Raw genomic sequence first — 19,584 nt, 5'->3', positions numbered from 1 at the left:
TCATAAACACTGTCCGTCTCTGTGTGTGTAGCGTGCTGGTGTAGGCGTTCCCCTCACGGTGCGTGAGTCCAGTGCTCCTGCTCTACTGGATCTGCTAAGGGAGAGAGAGGAAAGGATTCTGGGATTGGAGGCTGATATGACATGCTGGGAGCAGAAGTACTTTGAAGAGAGCGCAATGAGACACTTTGCCATGGAGGCCGCAGCTACAGCCGCAGCACAGAGGTCAGTACATACACACACATTTACCCAGCTTTCTATATAAAGACAAAGTGAAGTCAATTTTTATTTGCACCTTTACAGAAAATCATGTCTTCATGTCTTAAAGCCCTCCACGAGAAAGCCAAAGGTGACCAAATCACTGTTAGAAAACCCTAGGGCTCTTTGCTTTTTTTTCTTTTGCAATATGCTCTCATCATCTCATATTGGGCCTCATTCATGAAACACGAGCAGAACGAATTTTTGTGTAAATCGTTCGCAAAGGCACTCTGACATAAATTTTCGGATTCATGAAAATGTTCATATTTTCAAAATGTTAGTTATAAAAGAAATCTACACCTGCTCCCTACCATGTGTAAATTGTGTATAACACATTTGAACATTCTGTGTTCTTTAAGGCAAACATTTTGATGCACTATGTACCATAAATAATAGGTCGATTGCCCTGCCTTATTTTTTATTTATTTATTTATTTTTTGCTGAGAGTTGAAAACCGTTAAAGTGCAGCTCTCGTCACTGTCAGTTTTCACCCAATCGTCCAATCACAGTGGAGGAGGGACGGGACAAATACTACACCGACCAACCATCCTACTTGTACAATGACTAAACAACAATGGAGAAGTTAATATTGCTGGTTAGTGCATTTTTATATTCAGTAATTTTCTTCAAAATGAGATACTAGTAACACGTTACTGCTTGGCATATTCGTATCATCACAGCAACCAAAGTGTCTCAGCTGGAAAAACGCTGTGCCTCCATAGCGCTCTCAAGCACCATCAGCTGGCCGTTTTCAGAAGAGCATCAGGCATTTTTTTTTTTTCAGCTGGCTAAAAACACTTTGGTGGACACATGTTAATTGAATATTTATTGTTAGACATATGGCCATTTAGTCTCTTTAGCATTTATGCAATATACTGGAGCCAAATCTGAGAACGGAGTCTAGAAGATTCCACAGCGTTCCTGGACATGTAATTTACGTAGCTGTAACTCATAGGCGGGGATTATGCTAATTGTGAATGAGCGTGCACACGCGACTATAAAATCTGATGTTCATGAAGCATTTGTGAATCCGGAGGAGAATTTTCAGGAAGATCTGTTTTACACGCAAATTACTCCAAATTTACTCATATATTTTCAAAGGTTTCATGAATTAAGCCCAATAAGTTTTCAATGTAATATACACTATATTGCCAAAAGTATTGGGACACCCCTTCAAATCACTGAATTCAGGTGTTCCAATCACTTCCATGGCCACAAGTGTACAAAATCAAGCACCTAGGCGTGCAAACTGCTTCTACAAACATTTGTGAAAGAATGGGTCACTCTCAGGAGCTCAGTGAATTCAAGCGTTGTACCGTGATAGGTTGCCACCAGTGCAATAAGTCCATTCGTGAAATTTCCTCACTACTAAATATTCCACGGTCAACTGTTAGTGGTATTATAACAAAGTGGAAGCAATTGGGAACAACAGCAACTCAGCCACGAAGTGGTAGGCCACGTAAAATCATAGAGCGGGGTCAGCGCATGCTGAGGTGCACAGTGCGCAGAAGTCGCCAACTTTCTGCAGAGTCAATAGCTACAGACCTCCAAACTTCATGTGGCCTTCAGATTAGCTCAAGAACAGTGTGTAGAGAGCTTCATGGAATGGGTTTTCATGGCCGAACAGCTGCATTCAAGCCTTACATCACCAAATGCAATGCAAAGCATCGGATGCAGTGATGTAAAGCGTGCCGCCACTGGACTCTAGAGCAGTGGAGATGTGTTCTCTGGAGTGACGAATCACGCTTCTCTGTCTGGCAATCTGATGGACGAGTCTGAGTTTGGCAGTTGCCAGGAGAACGGTACTTGCCTGACTGCATTGTGCCAAGTGTAAAGTTTGGTGGAGGGGGGATTATGGTGTGGGGTTGTTTTTCAGGGGTATAGCTTGGCCCTTTAGTTCCAGTGAAGGAACTCTTAATGCTTCAGCATACTAAGACATGTTGGACAATTTCATGCTCCCAATTTTGTGGGAACAGTTTGGGGATGGCCCCTTCCTGTTCCAACATGACTGTGCACCAGTGCACAAAGCAAGGTCCATTAAGACATGGATGAGCAAGTTTGGTGTGGAGGAACTTGACTGGCCTGCAGAGAATCCTGACCTTAACCCGATTGAACAGCTTTGGGATGAATTAGAGCGGAGACTGCGAGCCAGGCCTTCTTGCCAACATCACTGCCTGACCTCACAAATGCACTTCTAGAAGAATGGTCAAAAATTCCCATAAATACACTCCTAAACCTTGTGGAAAGCCTTCCCAGAAGAGTTGAGGCTGTTATACCTGCAAAGGGTGGGTCAACTCCATATTAAACCCTACGGATTAAGAATGTCATTAAAGTTCATGTGCATGTAAAGGCAGGCGTCCCAAAATTTTTGGCAATATAGTGTATATCATATAGTTACTTATACACTACAGTATATTCTTGACTTATAATGTTAAAATAACACTGAAAACAGATGCATGTTGTTCAACATGATGTTCAACATAGTCACCTGAGAACATCAGGCTTTCATTGGCGTGTGCCAGCGGATAGTGGCATGTGCCTGGCCCTGGAGTTCCTCCAGCACTGCACATTTTAGATGTCTTCTGAAACAAACAAACCTGATTCAACTCATCAGCTCATTAGTAAAGACTCCAAAACCAAATATGTGTGTTAGGTAAGAGAGACATTTAAAATGTGCAGTGTTGGGGGTACTCCAGGACCAGGATTGGGAACCAATCCCTCCACTTCCCTGGAGTGACATATAAAATATACTCGTTAATTTTAATTGGTGGTAAATAGATTGCGGTTACATTCAAAAAATATTTAGGTTACTTAAGGGCTTTGATTTTTGTTTTGTTTTGTAATTCCTTCAAACAGCCATGAAACTCTTTAATCATGTTTTGTTGGATTCTTACAGGTGCTGGTCATATAATTAGAATATCATCAAAAAGTTCATTTTTTTATTATAAATTATTTTTAAAAATGAAACTTTCATATATTCTAGATTCCCTATATGTAAAGTAAAACATTTCAAAAGTTTTTTTTTTAAATTTTGATGATTAGAGCGTACAGCTCATGAAAGTCCAAAATCCAGTATTTCAAAATATTTGAATATTTCCTAAGATCACTCAAAAAATGGATTTGCAAAACAGAAAAGTTCAAGTTCTTTAAAGTATGTTCTTTTGTGCACTCAATACTTGATTGGCAGGACATATTACAGCAAATGACTTGCTCCTAGCACAAATTACTGCATCAGTGAAGTGTGGCATGGAAGTGATCAGCCTGTGGCACTGCTGAGGCACTATTGAGCCTTCAGATCATCTGTATATTGTTGGATCGACTGTTTCTCATCTTTCTCTTGAAAATATCCCATAGATTCAGGTCAGGCATATTGGCTGGCCAATAAAGCACAGTAAAATCATGCTCAGCAAACCACTTGGAAGTGGTTTTTGCACTGTGGGCAGGTGCTAAAGTCCTGCTGGAAAAGGAAATCAGCATCTCCATAAAGCTTGTCAGCAGATGGAAGCATAAAGTGCTCCAAAATCTCCTGGAAGATGGCTGCATTGACTTTGCACTTGATAAAACACAATGGACCAACACCAGCAGACGTCACGGCCCCCCCAAATCATTATTGACTTCAGAAACTTCACACTAGACTTCAAGCAGCTTGGATTCTGTGCCTCTCCAGTCTTCCTTCATACTCTGGGACCATGATTTCAACATGAAATGCAAAATTTACTTTTATCTGAAAAGAGGACTTTCGACCACTGTTCACTGTCCAGTTCTTTTTCTCCTTAGCACAGGTAAGATGCTTCTGACGTTGTCTCTGGTTCAGAAGTGGCTTGGTAGTCCTTTTCCTGAAGATGTCTGAGTGTGGTGACTCTTGATGCGCTGACTCCGGCTTCATTCTACTCATTGTGAAGTTCTCCCAAGTGTTTGAATTGGCTTTACTTGACAGTATTCTCAAGCTTGCGGTCATCCCTGTTGCTTGTGCACCTTTGCCTACCCAATTTCTTCCTTCCAGTCAACTTTGCATTTAATATGCTTTGATATACACTCTGTAAACAGCCACCCCATTCAGTAATGACCTTCTGTGACTTACTCTCTTTGTGGAGGGTGTCAATGATTGTCTCCTGGACCATTGCCAAGTCAGCAGTCTTCCCCATTAGTGTGGTTTCAAAGAACAAAAGATACCCGGAATTTATACTGTAGGGATGGTCATTTAATGAAACTCAAATGTAAATATTCTAATATTTTGAGATACTGGATTTTGGACTTTCATGAGCTGTACGCTCTAATCAACAAATTAAAAAAAAAAAAAAACTTTTGAAATGTTTTACTTTACATGTAGGGAATCTAGAATATATGAAAGTTTCATTTTTTAAAATAATTTACAATAAAAAAAAAAAAAGAACTTTTTCACGATATTCTAATTATATGACCAGTACCTGTATGTTCTTAAAAGTAGAAAGAGGTCACCCTTGTACTGTTATTGATTAAAAAGACAGATTATTACATAATTGAGGGACGCTTGATTAGAAACTTAACATAAAAATCTTTTACTTTTACAAAATGCATGAAAAGAATTAAATGCAGTTTGATCTGACACATAAGGCAAGCAATTGAAAGCAATAGAGTTCCTAGTTCATCGATATATAGTACAGCCTAAGGTTTAGCATCTTAATATGGAATAAGAGGCATTTGACCATGCTTTAGTTTTTGACGACTTGGGAGTGAGGACGGGTGGTCAACTTATAGTCCCTGGCATTTACCAAGTATGATGAATACAGATATTTTTTTATTTATTTATTTATTTATTTTTTTATTGCATCTTTTTATCAGCATTTCAACAATTTACAAACTAAACTAAAACCAAACCAAACAGACAAACACACAGAACCCGGCAATTACAATACAATGGAAGAAGAAGAAGAAGAAGAAGAAGAAGAAAAAAAGAAGTACAGGAGCATTATGATGTACCATATTTCAAAATATTACTTAAGGATACATCAATACAGTCAAGATATGGAGTCCAGACCTGATGGAAAGCTTCAGTTGGCGAATGAATAACACATGTTAAGAATTCTAATGGAATCATTCTCTAATAATCTTATGCCATCCTTTCAAAGAAGGGGGTTTATCGCTGATCCAGGATAACAATAAATTTTTGCTGGCAGCAGAGGCTAAGATGTCAAACAACCGTCTAGCAAATTTATTTGACAAATGTCTAATTGGAAGACCTAAGATCAAAGACAGGGGATCCAACTGAAGCTTTAGTCCAAACATTTGACTCAAATATTGAACAACTTTTGACCAGTAAGTCCTAATTATAGAACAGTCCCAAATACAATGGGTATAATCTCCCACTTCCACCTTACATTTAAGACATAATGGAGAATTACTTGGGGCAAACTTACTCCTAAGGAGCGGTGTGATGTGCAATCTATGCACAGTCCTGAGCTGAATGGCTCTGGCCCTGTTGCAAACAAAGATCTTATTCGCCTGACTCCAGACCCGATCCCAATCCTCCTCTTTTATGGTCAATTGTAACTCCTCCTCCCATAATCTTCTAAGGTCTTGTGTAGTCACCACTTCATATAAGCAAAGTGCATTATAAAAGCAAGAGATCTGCTTACACAGTGGGGGATTTAAAAGAATCTTCTCAATGACCGACATGGATGGGTTAGTAACAAGATTAGTACTTTTAAAAATATAATCCCTAATTTGGAGAAATCTGAAAAAATTGAATCTAGGAAGTTTTTATTTTATAACCAAGTCTTCAAAAAATAATAGGGAACCTTCATTAAACAAATCACTAAGTCTACATATCCCATAAGTATACCAACGTTTAAAACCAGAATCTGAGAGGCTAGGCATAAACTCTGGGTTATTGTGAATGGGGGCCAGTAGGGAAGACATACCAGTATCACGCCGGTATGGATGGTTTGTTGAGGAACTGTGCCACTGGCTGTCGTGTCGATGAGGCCTTCACAATGGATGATCTAGTTGACTCAATCTCTGCTGACACTTCAGGGGTGCGTTGTGGTCGGGTCAAGGCGTAGGTCCTCAATCTCACCTAGATACTGTAATGATGGGTCAACAGTGTGTGGATCCATAAGCAGCTTTATTAAACACAGCAGCAGTACAGGAAAGGGCAGAGCAATACCGTAGTCAGGGACAGGCAGGGGTCGAGGCTGGCAGCAGGAATCAGAGACGGGTCACAGGCAGAGATCAAGACAGGCGGCAAACAATCACAGTCCAGGGTACAAACAAAGTTCAGGGCAGGCGGCAGAGGTTCACAGATAACAAACAGTCCGGGTAATAACAAGATATCAGTCCACAGAAATAACGCTCAGAAATGACTACCGTAGCAAATCAAGACTTCGCAAAGATGTGGTGTGCGTGTGTGTCTTAAATAGTGTGTGCGTGATGTGGTGCAGGTGAAAGTGCAATCAGTCCCAGGAATGAGGGCCTATGGGAAATGGAGTCCGAATGGCAAAGAGTCAATATTCCGGAGATGGCTCCCTCCGGCGGTCCGGAGGATGAGCCGTGGGAGCCATATTCACGACAGATACGGCCTGGATCCGGTTGACTACGGTAAACCTCGGGACAAACAGAAAGACTAATATTAGCGTAGATGCCATTCTTCTTCTGATGTAATGAGTACATCTGGTGTTATAGGAAGTGTTCCCGGTTCCCGGCTGACCTAATTTATGCAGCCTAATAATCCGTTAACGGATTTGAAAAAATAAATTGATAATGTGTTATGTGTATGCCAGGTTAAAGAGATGTGTTTTTAGTCTCTCTAAACTGACAGAGTGTGTCTGCTTCCCGAACAATGCTAGGAAGATTGTTCCAGAGTTTAGGTGCCAAATAGGAGAAGGGTCTACCGCCTGCAGTTGATTTTGATATTCTAGGTATTATCAACTGGCCTGAATTCTGAGATCGCAATAGACATGAAGGACTATAATGCATTAAGAGCTCGCTCAGGTACTGAGGAGCTAAACCATTTAGTGCTTTGTAAGTAATTAGCAAGATTTTAAAATCTATACGATGTTTAACAGGAAGCCAATGCAGTGTTGACAGAACTGGGCTAATATGGTCATACTTCCTAGTTCTAGAAAGAACTCTAGCTGCTGCATTTTGTACAAGCTGTAGTTTGTTTAACAGGCAAGCGGAACAACCACCCAGTAGAGCGTTACAGTAATCTAGCCTTGAGGTCATGAACGCATGAACTAACTGTTCTGCATTTGTCATTGAGAGCATATGTCGTAGTTTAGATATATTTTTAAGATGGAAGAATGTGGTTTTACAGATGCTAGAGACATGGCCTTCAAATGAAAGATTGGTATCAAAGAGCACACCCAGGTTCCTAACTGACGACGAAGACTTAACAGAGCAGCCATCAAGTGTTAGACAGTATTCTAGGTTATTACGTGAAGAAGTTTTTGGTCCAAAAATTAGAATCTCTGTTTTTTCTGAATTTAGTAGTAGGAAATTACTGGTCATCCAATTTTTTATATCAGCTATGCATTCCGTTAATTTTGTGAATTGGTAAGTTTCGTCAGAAATATAGAGCTGAGTATCATCAGCGTAACAGTGAAAACTAACGCCATGCTTCCTAATGATATCTCCCAAGGGTAGCATGTACAGAGTGAACAGCAACGGTCCTAGTACTGAGCCTTGCGGTACTCCATATTGAACTTGTGATCGATATGACATCTCTTTGTTTACTACTACAAACTGATAACGGTCAGATAAGTATGATTTAAACCATGACAGTGCAATTCCACTAATGCCAACATAATTTTTGAGTCTATTTAAAAGAGTATTGTGATCAATAGTGTCAAATGCAGCACTAAGATCCAGTAACACTAATAGAGAGATACAACCACGATCTGATGATAAGAGCAAATCATTAGTAACTCTAATGAGAGCAGTCTCAGTACTGTGGTACGGTCTAAATCCTGACTGGAAATCCTCACAGATACTATTTCTTTCTAAAAAGGAACATAGTTGTGATGATACTGCCTTTTCTAGTATTTTTGACAGAAAAGTGAGATTTGAGATCGGCCTGTAATTGACTAATTTAGTCTTGGTTTCCGCTTATTCCATATAAAAGAACTAAGCCATCCAGTTAATTCCTTTACTCTTTTATACGGCAATAAGATTGGAATCGTCTGTAATGGGTAAAGAAGCCTGGGCATTATATTCATTTTAACTACAGCAATTCTTCCAAGCCAGGAAAGAGGGAGATCTGACCATCTATTTAAATCATTGTGGATTTTATCAAGTAATGGGAAGAAGTTAACTTTTAACTTTTTGACAAACTGTAGGTGTAATGCTAATTCCCAAATATGTGAAACCAGACTCCAACACTTTAAATGGAAAGGACGTCAAATTAATTACACTAGTGCTTGGGTGTCTTAGATGCAAAGCAACAGATTTGGAAAAATTTATTTTATACCATGAGAACTTCCCAAATGAATTAATAATATCTATTAAAGCAGGCACAGATGAATCAAGGTTAGACAAAAAGAGCAAGATATCATCTGCATAGAGGGAGATCTTGTGTTGTTTAAGACCAACCGAAACACCAGAGATGGCCGCCCTCTCCCTAATCGCCTGAGCCAATGGTTCTATTGCTATCGCGAAAAGCAACGGGGAGAGGGGACAGCCCTGTCTAGTGCCACGGGACAGAGGAAAGTTGTCCGACCTATGACCGTTAGTGACAACTGCCGCAAGTGGAGCAGAATAAAGTATGCGCACCCATCTGATAAAATTATCACCGAGGCCAAACCTCTCCAAGGTATAAAATAAATAAGGCCACTCCACATGGCCTTCTCCGCATCTAACGATAAAATAAGGTAATGTTACTTTTGTGAGAAAGCTCAATGACATTTAGAAGCCTTCTAATATTGTTACTCGAACTTCTACCCTTAATGAAACCAGTTTGGTCTTCATCAATGAAAGAAGGAAGTATTTTCTCCAACCGTAATGCAAGGATCTTAGAAAGCAATTTAAAATCCACGTTCAGAAGAGATATCGGCCTATATGACCCACAGAGCTCTGGATCTTTTTCTTTTTTTAAAATGAGGGAATGTTGGCCTCTCTAAGCAATTGTGGCAATCTATTTGTCATAAATGAATGATCATACATAGATAACAGGGGATCTATTAACAGATGCTCAAATTCTTTATATATTTCACACACCAGACCGTCCGGACCAGGGGATTTGCCCAACTGTAGACTACGTAGAGCCATTAAGGCTTCCTCCCTTGAGATGGGGGCATTCAAAGCCATTCTCTGTTCATCAGATATACTAGGAAGCGTTAAGTGATCAAAAAAATTTACCATAGCGTTATATTGTTGGGGTGAATATTCAGTATGATATAGGTCAGAATAAAACTGCTTAAATGTAGCATTTATAACCCCAGAGTCAAATGATTGCTTACCAGAAGAATCCATAATAGAGGTGATAAATTGTGGGCCTGATTTGTTTTTGAATAAATAAGACAAATACTATTAGGTTTATTGCCGTGCTCATACAGTCTTTGCTTTGAAAAAAGTATTTTTTAACGTTGGCCTGTTGCAACAACAATGCATCCAGGGAGGCACGTATTATGGTCAACTTCTCCAAATTAGCGGGTGAAGCATCATTCACATGAACTTCGGTAGCCCTTTTAAGTTCTAGCTCTAAGCGTTCCTGCTTCTCTACTTGTTTCTGTTTTTTAGTAATGGAATAAGATATAGCTAGACCCCTTATATAGGCTTTGCAAGTCTCCCATAACAGAGATGGATCATCGATAGACTCTGAATTGATCGACCAAAAAATCTTAAATTCAGAATTAAAGTATGAAATAAACTTGTTGTCTTTAAGCAATGACATATTAAATCTCCAGTGCTTAGTACGTTTTGGAGCACCTTCCACTAACAAATCCAATAGCACCACAGCATGATCAGAAACAACAGTATTAATTATGGCACAACGGGAGACATATTGCAGAATTGCACTAGGAACAAAAAAATAATCAATTCTAGAATAACACTTATGGGGAGGGGAATAAAAGGTAAATTCTGTGCGCAGAGGGTTAAGGGCGCGCCAAACATCAGAATAACCTAACTCCTTACATAAAGCGGATAACGTTTTAGATTGTTTAGATGAAGGGCAGTTCTTTGAAGGTAGTCTATCCAGTAAAGGATTCAACAAACAATTAAAATCCCCTCCTACAATTACAGTACCAGAAGCAGTCTCTAACAAATCCAAAAAAGCATTTGTGAGAGGCTCAGGAGAAAAGTTTGGTGGGCAGTATATATTTAAAAACGTTATATGTTCTCCATACAATAGCCCTCTAACAATAATGTAACAACCCCGTTTATCCTTAGTGCTATTTAAAATCTTAAGGGGCAAATTTCTATTAACAACGATAGCTACCCCCCTGCTACTCGTTGTAAATGAAGAAAAATAAATTTGACCAATCCACCTATGTCTGAGGCCAGCGTGTTCCTCATCATTCAAGTGGGTCTCCTGCAACATTGCCAGATCAACACGCTCCTTATTTAACCAATCAAAAACCTTCCGAATTATAATTTTACCATGTAGACCCCTTACATTCCATGTAGAAACTCTTAAATTATTGATAACCATCTATACATAATAAGTTTTAATATCGTAAATGTATAAAATAGATAAATAAAATAAACAAGCTGCAGCTTTACCTTTATACAATCTCCTGTACACAAGTTTTACATACAACGAAAAGACACAAACATAATACCAAAAGTACAATCGTTTCCGGGCAATGGAACATTTGGTAGAACTCGAAAAACAAAAGAAACAAAACAATAAAATAAGAAAAAGGAGGCGTTTTCCCTTCTCAAAAAGGGAACTCAATACACAAGAGAACATCCCTTCTGTTCAGTCCGAAACAGAAAACTTTCACAAAACTTACTCAAGAAGTAAACTTGCGTAATCACATCGTCCGCACCATCCCGCAATAACAGCAGTGGATACCGAACGCAAAACAGAAAAAAAAGAGGAAAAAGAAACGCAATCAGGTCACAGTCATTTGTCCATCACAGCATGTGAGCTGCCACAGACTGTCAGCTGCCACAGGTCGAACATCCTGACCAATCTCCGCAATAAACTCAGAGACCGCTGTCGGCGAGCCGAGAATCTTAGTGGTATTCCCAATGGTTACTCGCAGTTTAGCTGGATATAACTTTGCATAGCGGGCACCGATCTCCTGCAAGCGGCGTTTAACCAAATCAAACTCTCTACGCTTTCGGAGCACTGCGGCGGAGAAATCTTGAAAAAAGGAGATTTTGCAGTTCTCAAACCGCAAGTTTCCATCCATAGACAACTTTCTACTTGCCTCAAGAATCCTCTGTCTGTCTCCGAAGTGATGCATACCACTAGCGGCCTAGGTCTCTCCTTGGCACCTGGTCTGGGAGCTAGAGTACGATGAGCCCTTTCGATCTTGATGTAGGCTCCCTCGGTCTGCAGCTGAAGAAACTCTGGGATCCATTTTTTAAAGGAAAGCCACCGCATTTGAGCCCTCTGCCCCTTCTGGTAAGCCGACAATACGAATATTTTTCAGTCGAGATTTGCAGTTTTCCAATTCCTGGGAATGAGTATGTATAATCTCCGCTAAGGGATCAAGTTTGACGTCTATTGTCTTCGAAATCGTCTCCGTCATGTGTTGAAACGCCTTGGCCATGGCTGGGCTTAGCTCAACCTCGTCGTTCTCTTCACCATCACCTTGTTCCGGCGAAATATCCAACGTGGCCGAGGAAGATTCCTTTTTCTCTGTTTTTTTGGTAGAACGAGGCATTTTCGAAAAAGATTGTGGCCAAAAAGATTCCAAAGACATACTACAACAATGACATAACCAAAGCCACCGAGTTGCGTCCGAATTAACTTATAAAATACAGATAATTAGCTAAGTGGTATGGGAGCTAGTGAAAATCGCTGTTACTCCCTGGCCGCCATCTTAGAACCCCCCGATGAATACAGATATTTAGTAATATATTTAGTGTTAAATGGGTTTAAAATGAAATGTATGGATGAGTAACTAAGTGACAAAGTGAAAAAACATTATTCTAAAGCCTCTCAAAACAAGCCATAATAACTTATACAGTATAAAGTAATTTTATTCATTCATTCTATTTAGGGGTGTTTAACATTTTTATTGGAAAAGAAGACAAGTTTCTTATCTTCAGAAGACTCAATAACGGCTGAGTAAAACTGTCATCTGTGCCTGTGGCAGGTTGAACTTCTTCAGTTGGCGAAGGAAGTACATCCTCTGCTGTGTACAGAAATGGACCACGGTGAACATATTTAGACAGTTTGTGAACCCTGTTTTTTTTAAACAGTTGAACATAACTTTCAAATAAGTCCAAAATAAACCTGACTGCTACTCGTCAATGGCAGCTGCCACAGTTGCTAGGCGACAAGAACAGTCCTCCATAGGCTAGACCACGATTGCAAGTTTATATCTCACAATTCTGACTTCTTTTCTCAGAATTGTGAGATATAAAGTCGCAATTGCGAATTATAAAGTCCAATTCTGAGGGGAAAAAAACTGACATATCTCACAATTCTGACTTTATAACTAGCAATTACGAGTTTATATCTTGCAATTGTGAGAAAAAAAGTCACAATTACCTTTTTTATTTTTTATTCAGTGGCGGAAACAAGCTTCCATAGAAATGTGACCATATGACATAATGACAAAATTAAATGCCCAATATATAATTTTTATACGCCTAATGACGATAAATTCCCCCTTGCCCTTCGTGTTTGTGTATCGGCGCCAAAGGTTTCTCATTGAAAGCAATGGAGATAGCAGTTTCAATATAACAATGCCTAGGGCTAACTTTAGCATCTTAATAGTGATCTAAAGGTGCTTGACCATGCTGCAGTTTTTGAGACCTTGGGAGTGAGAATGGGTTTAAGTGAATGCATGTTTATGTGAGTACAATACACACATTTTCTATTCTTTTTTGTTCCTCACAGACCTCCATTTAATATATTACTGCAGTAAAATCTTGTTTACACTTTCTAAAATCGTGTACATTTATTTTAAATAATGATAATGAAGAGATTAAACAATATAGTTTTTGAAGTATTAAAACTTTTTGTTTTTACAAGTCAGTTTATAATTTGTGATTAGCCACAAAGTGACAGACTGATTGTGATCTATGATTTTCAGAGATACGACTATAATCCAGCATTCTCGCAGTGGCAGTTACAGTGACAGCTCACTGTGGCTGCATGAGGAAGAGAACAGAATCCAGAGCAGTCGTCACTGTCAGGAAATGGAACAAAGGTGAATGCTAATAAACATAATGCTATATAAATACACAGTATAAAACATATTGCCCATGCATGTGACTGTTTGCAGAAAATCTTAAATATATTATATTAATTAATTGCTAAAAGTCTTTATTAAACAAAAAACACTACTATTAAAATGTTGAGCAAATAATCTCATTGGCTGCAGATTCCTACATCCTCATGAAAGTTACAAAATAAAACTACATAAAAACGTTCTGGTGCAAGTTAAAGGCATTTTTTATCAACAGGTAAATATGCTGAACCAAAACATTTAAATAAGAGTAAAAGTGTTATAGCCCATGAATTGACTGACAACAATGGAACCACTTGGGAAAGAATTGTCAGCAGACATATTTCTTTGCACAAAAGAGGACAATGGTACCAAAGCAATGTATTTGAGTGTGAAAATATAGCAAAAGTAAAAAATGAAAAAAAAAAAAAAAAAAATGGACGCGTGACAAAGTCCCTGAAACAATCAGGCCTTCACAAGCTTTAAGCAAGTGTCTCAGCTGACAAAGTAACTGTTTTATCTCACACAGTAAGATGAAATGCATTGTTGTTGTCCGCACATGAACTACCTACTTTAGCCAAAGCACAAGAAACCCATTTAGTCTTTTCCAAGGCCCATAATAACAAAATATAGACTTCTGGGAATCCATACCCAGAGATCTCATGAGATCAAAATCAATCATTTTGGCTCTAACAGCATCCAAAATATATGGCATTGCAAGGGAGAGGAATAGAGTGAGAAGTGGAGTAAAGTTCTTGTATAGGGATGAATGAGTGCTGAAGGAGTGGAAGAGGTGTGCTTAATCAATATGCATTCATACACCATTGTGTGATGTAATACAAAATTTTGAAACAGAATATGCTACCTTCTTATTCCCTGTGTTGTTGGGCACTTTTTCAACATGACAATGACTATATATTATCCTAATGTGAAAATCCTTCAGTGGACAAATATTTCACCCAACCTTAACACTATTGGGTACCTGTAGAGGACTTTGTAGAGACAAGTTGATCAACACTCCCACTCAAATATCAGGCCACTCAAGGACGTCATCCTTCAGGAGTTGTACACTCAATGCCAAGAAGGGTCAGAGCAGTATATTTAAAGTTATGGAAGACATACTACAGTACGTACTAGAATATTACATATTTGTTGAATTTATCAAGTGTGTACTCTTCTATGCATATGTGTATATTCCATTAGAGTTAATAAACAACACACAGCCTCCTATATGCACAGTGACCCGTCTGCACACTTGGGTAGATATAAAAGTTTGACTTCAAATTTTGCTGTGGTCTATGATAAAATTAATTATTAATGTAAGAAAATTTGATAATATTTTACAACATCTTTCTTCTAAAACACCTTTAAGTCAAATCACAAATGCCAGCAAACACCATGCACAGAGGTGCAAAAAAGGTGAAATCACTGATAACTGAGTCCCAGAGATTAAGAATTGCTCTGTATGTCACAGGATGAAGGACTTGCATGCTCAGTTGCTGGAGAAAGACGCCATGATTCAAGTTCTACAACAGCGTTCCCGTAGAGATTCTGTCCCTCTGCGTCCTGCCCGCTCTGTGCCCTCCATTTCCATAGCAACTGGACTACACACACGGCAGACATCACAGGCCGATCACAGAGACCAGCACAGCTGGAAAGGCAGTACAAGTGAGTATACAAATATACAGCAACACACAAATACAGTTACACTCAATCTGATCACAGCCTAATTTTTCACAGAACATACAGTATCAGAATGAGAGTAACTTTATATGTTGTTGTATAACAACTTTCCAGGATCTATCAGCATCTTCTGCATATTGACCCATTTTCAACAATGGCTGTTTTAAGGACAGTTAAGGGACTTATACACACCAAAGCTGACAACAAATTCTACTCCATCCCTGCAGAGGCAGATAAAGGAATTCTGATTCAAAGCCATTTAACCAGAGTAAAATCACAGTTTCCATTTGGTCAGTTTTATTTGTCAGACAAAGGGAAAAAATATGACACCTTTCCATAGAAACACTGTCAACAGATTTGAGCCCAGTGTAAATAGGTGTATGGTATTGTTTCTATAACAAGGTCTTGGTGTAAATGGACCTTTAGCCATCTGCTTCACCGCATAAGTGATTGTGGTAGTTGGTTGTGAACTATGTAGTATGTACATCATGGTATGTACTGTACTAAATTTTCATGAAGAATTTACTTACTGACCGTTGATGAAATACAATTTTTACGTATGCCGGTGTGTAGTGTAAACTGATTAAATAATATTTTACAATGCTTCAATATACTTTCTTCTAAAACATCTTGAATCCATTAGTTTCCATTCAGTCAGTCGCGTTCGACGTTACGTCGATACTGATGTAATGGGGTCTCGCCTGGGAGCCCAATCACCTCCAAAGGTACAAAACAAGCCAATGGGAATTGGCCAGTGAGATTTACATGCTGGGCCACACCCCCGGCATCCGGGTATAAATAGGACCGGCATACTCACTCCATTCATACTTTTGCTTCGGAGCCGATCGGTTGTGGATCGTTCTCTCACCTCTACAGAGTGAATTTCCTCTAATTGAGCAAAAACAGCAATTTTAATTGCTTGGAGTTATCTCCAAAAAACAGCAATTTATATTGCTTTTATTGTTTTTGTTCCGGTGGCAGCTCGGATCTCGCTAGCTGGTGGGAAGGCACGTTCAGCGGTGGGTGTGTCAGCGTGCTGGCACAGGACGGTGCAGCACTCATCCCTGTGTGCTTCAGCTGGTGGGTATTCTAAAAGAGCAAGCACGGGCGATCAGCGTCTTTTTCAAGATGTCTTTTCGTCCGTGTGTTTCTGGATGTGGTCGTTTCCTGACCTCGTCTGACAGCCACGATCGCTGTCTCACTTGTCTGGCTAAACAGCATGCTGAGTCAGCGCTCGTGGATGGCACATGCCCTCACTGCGAGGGCATGTCCATGTTGGCGTTGAGATCGCGACTCTTCTTCTTTAACACCTTCTTTTGTACGAGTCCCCTCTGCTGCTACCCAGCCACCCGCGGCTGTAAAGGCTGCCGGTCTGGTTAGCACTCTGGGAGGTCTGAGGGTTACAGTGGGAGCTTCTTCGTTGGGCCCGCCCCCACGAACCTCCCACTCCTCTACAATGCCATGTGCCGTCGAGTTGGTGGCTGCTGCCGCGGGACCCTCTACGGAGGCTCTCCGCGTCACTTTTGGCACTCCCGAGCAGGATCAGATGTCGATTGCTGCATCGGGGAGTGGGCTTTTGGACTCTGAGGATGAGGACGCCGAGCTTCCACCCTCCGGGGTGATCATTCAGGCAGAATCGGATTCAGAGTTGACGGCCATGCTTGCCCGGGCCGCCACGGGCATCGGGCTCGAGTGGAACCCTCCACCGTGTCCCGAGCGCTCGCGGTTGGATGATTGGTTTCTGGGTGCGGGGCGTGGTTCTCAGCCACGTCCCGCCCCAGTGCCTTTCTTCCCGGAGGTGCATGAGGAGGTTCAGAAGACGTGGAAGGCACCTTTTACTGCCCGAAACCTTGACCTTGCTCTCCGGGTGACGAAAGTCACGGCGCGGGCCCTGGGTCAGATGATGTCCACCCTGGTGGTCCAGGAACGACATCTTTGGTTGGACCTGGCCGAAATGAAGGACGCCGACAAAGTCCGCTTTCTCGACGCCCCCATTTCCCAGGCCGGCCTCTTCGGCGAAACTGTCGAGGACTTTGCACAGCAGTTCTCGACAGTGCAAAAGCAGACGGAGGCCATCAAACACATCTTGCCCCGGCGTGATGTTGCCACCATCCCGCTGGCCCCCATTCTGCTCCTCGCCAAGGGCGTCCCCCTGCGGCTGCACAGGCTCCCGGGAGGTCGGAATCTTCCCATCCTCCCCGAGCTACCCGCAGGAAGGCGACGCCACCCGCCCAGGCTGCTAAGCCCTCTAAGAAGAAGTCTAAGAAGCGGTTCTGAGACGGATGGCCCGGAGATGGAGGGGACTGTCCCAGGAGATGGTGAAGGCACCACTCCTTCCCCCGGGAGAGGGCCGGGTGGAGAATCCTGTGTTTCCTTCCTTCCCCCGGGAGAGGGCCGGGTGGAGAATCCTGTGTTTCCTTTTATTTCTGTGCTACCCACTTTTTCAATAAAAGAGCAGTTTCCAAAATCTCTGGGCCATACAGGGTCTGTGCTGACAGTGGGCGACGCACCACTTCCTCACTCTCAGCCACACCACCCTGCCCCGTCCCTTACGGGACACTTGGAGCCACGTGAGTGCACCCCACTCACAGCCTCTACTTCGGGACGCACTGCCTCCCGAGTTGGGCCACAGCGCTCCACGCTGCCCCCCCGTGGGTACTTCTGCTGTCTGGATGGTTCCACTCGTACGGTCCAAAGTTGCAGAGGGGGCCCTTGCCCCACTCAGGGAAGTGGGCCTTCGTATACTCAACTACCTCGACGACTGGCTCATTCTGGCCCAGTCGCGAGAGCGGTTGTGCGAACACAGGGACTTGGTGCTCAGTCACCTCAGCCAGTTGGGGCTTTGGGTCAACTGAGAAAAGAGCAAGCTCTCCCCTGTGCAGAGCATCTTTTTTCTCGGTGTGGAACTGGACTCGGTCAACATGACGGCGCGTCTCACCAATGAGCGTGCACAGTCAGTGCTGAACTGCCTGAACTCGTTCTCACAGAAAACAGCGGTTCCACTGAAACAATTTCAGAGGCTCCTGGGGCATATGGCATCCGCAGCCGCGGTCACGCCGCTCGGTTGCTTCATATGAGACCGCTTCAGCACTGGCTTCACAGCCGAGTCCCGAGGTGGGCATGGCGCCATGGCTCACTCAGTGTGGTCATCACACCGAGTCGTCGCCACACATTCAGCCCGTGGTCAGACCTTGCTTTTCTACCGGCCGGAGTGCCCCTAGTACAAGTGTCCAGGCATGTTGTTGTCACAACAGATGCCTCCGCCATCAGCTGGGGTGCCGTATGCACTGCCTCGAGTTGCTAGCAGTACTCCTTGCCCTGCGCCGGTTTCGACCGCTGCTGCACGACAAGCATGTACTGGTCCGGACGGACAACACGTCGACCGTAGCGTACATCAAACATCAGGGTGGTCTATGCTCCCGTCGCATGTCGCAACTCGCCCGCCATCTCATCCTTTGGAGTCATCACCGACTCAGGTCGCTGCGCGCCATTTTCATCCCGGGCGAGCTCAATTGACAGCTCACGCTCCCGGGAGAATGGAGACTCCACCCCCAGGTGGTCCAGCTGATCTGGAGCCGGTTCGGGGACGCACAGGTAGACCTGTTTGCCTCCCAGGAATCCGCTCACTGCCAGTTGTTTTACTCCCTGACCGAGGGGACCCTCGGCACGGATGCACTGGCACACAGCTGGCCCCGGGGCCTACACAAATATGCGTTTCCCCCAGTGAGCCTTCTCGCACAGATACTGTGCAAGGTCAGGGAGGACGAGGAGCAGGTCTTGCTAGTTGTGCCATACTGGCCCAAATGGACCTGGTTTCCAGAACTGATGCTCCTCGCGACAGCCCATCCCTGGCGCATCCCCCTGAGGAGGGACCTCCTTTCTCAGGGGCAGGGCACCATATGGCACCCATGTCCTGACCTCTGGAACCTCCACGTGTGGTCTCTGGACGGGACGTGGAAGACTTAAGTGGCCTACCACCCGTGGTAGTTGGCACTATCACTTCGGTTAGAGCCCCCTCTACGAGGCGCGCTTATGCCATAAAGTGGAGTCTTGGAGCGGAGGTTGTCCCCCTCCACCTTGAAGGTCTATGTGGCCGCCATCACAGCACATCATGATGTGGTCCATGGCAGGTCGCTGGGAAAGCACGACCTGATCATCAGGTTCCTCAGAGGCGCCAGGAGATTAAACCCTCCTAGGCCTCGCCTCGTTCCCTCTTGGGACCTCTCTGTCGCTCTGACGGGCCTACAGAGAGCTCCCTTCGAGCCCCTTGAGTCAGTCGAGCTGAAACATCTGTCTTTGAAGACAGTGCTCCTGACCG

General features: G+C 42.5%; 1 protein-coding gene across 3 annotated transcripts in view; it reads left to right on the top strand.

Annotated features, from left to right (window-relative positions):
- The window catches only part of amotl1 (angiomotin like 1), a 51,035-nt gene that overhangs the window by 19,241 nt on the left and 12,210 nt on the right, over nucleotides 1-19,584 (top strand). For all 3 annotated transcript variants that reach the window (XM_051862104.1, XM_051862103.1, XM_051862105.1), the window contains 3 exons: nucleotides 32-222; nucleotides 13,449-13,565; nucleotides 15,058-15,251. In XM_051862104.1, the coding sequence (XP_051718064.1) occupies nucleotides 32-222; nucleotides 13,449-13,565; nucleotides 15,058-15,251 (502 nt within the window). The remainder of the gene's footprint in view (nucleotides 1-31; nucleotides 223-13,448; nucleotides 13,566-15,057; nucleotides 15,252-19,584) is intronic.

The sequence above is a fragment of the Ctenopharyngodon idella genome, chromosome 15, assembly GCF_019924925.1.
Source record: "Ctenopharyngodon idella isolate HZGC_01 chromosome 15, HZGC01, whole genome shotgun sequence".
NCBI classification, from domain to species: Eukaryota; Metazoa; Chordata; class Actinopteri; order Cypriniformes; family Xenocyprididae; genus Ctenopharyngodon; species Ctenopharyngodon idella.
The sequence above is the reverse complement of the archived record's forward strand: the minus strand, read 5'-3'. Positions and strand labels throughout refer to the sequence as shown.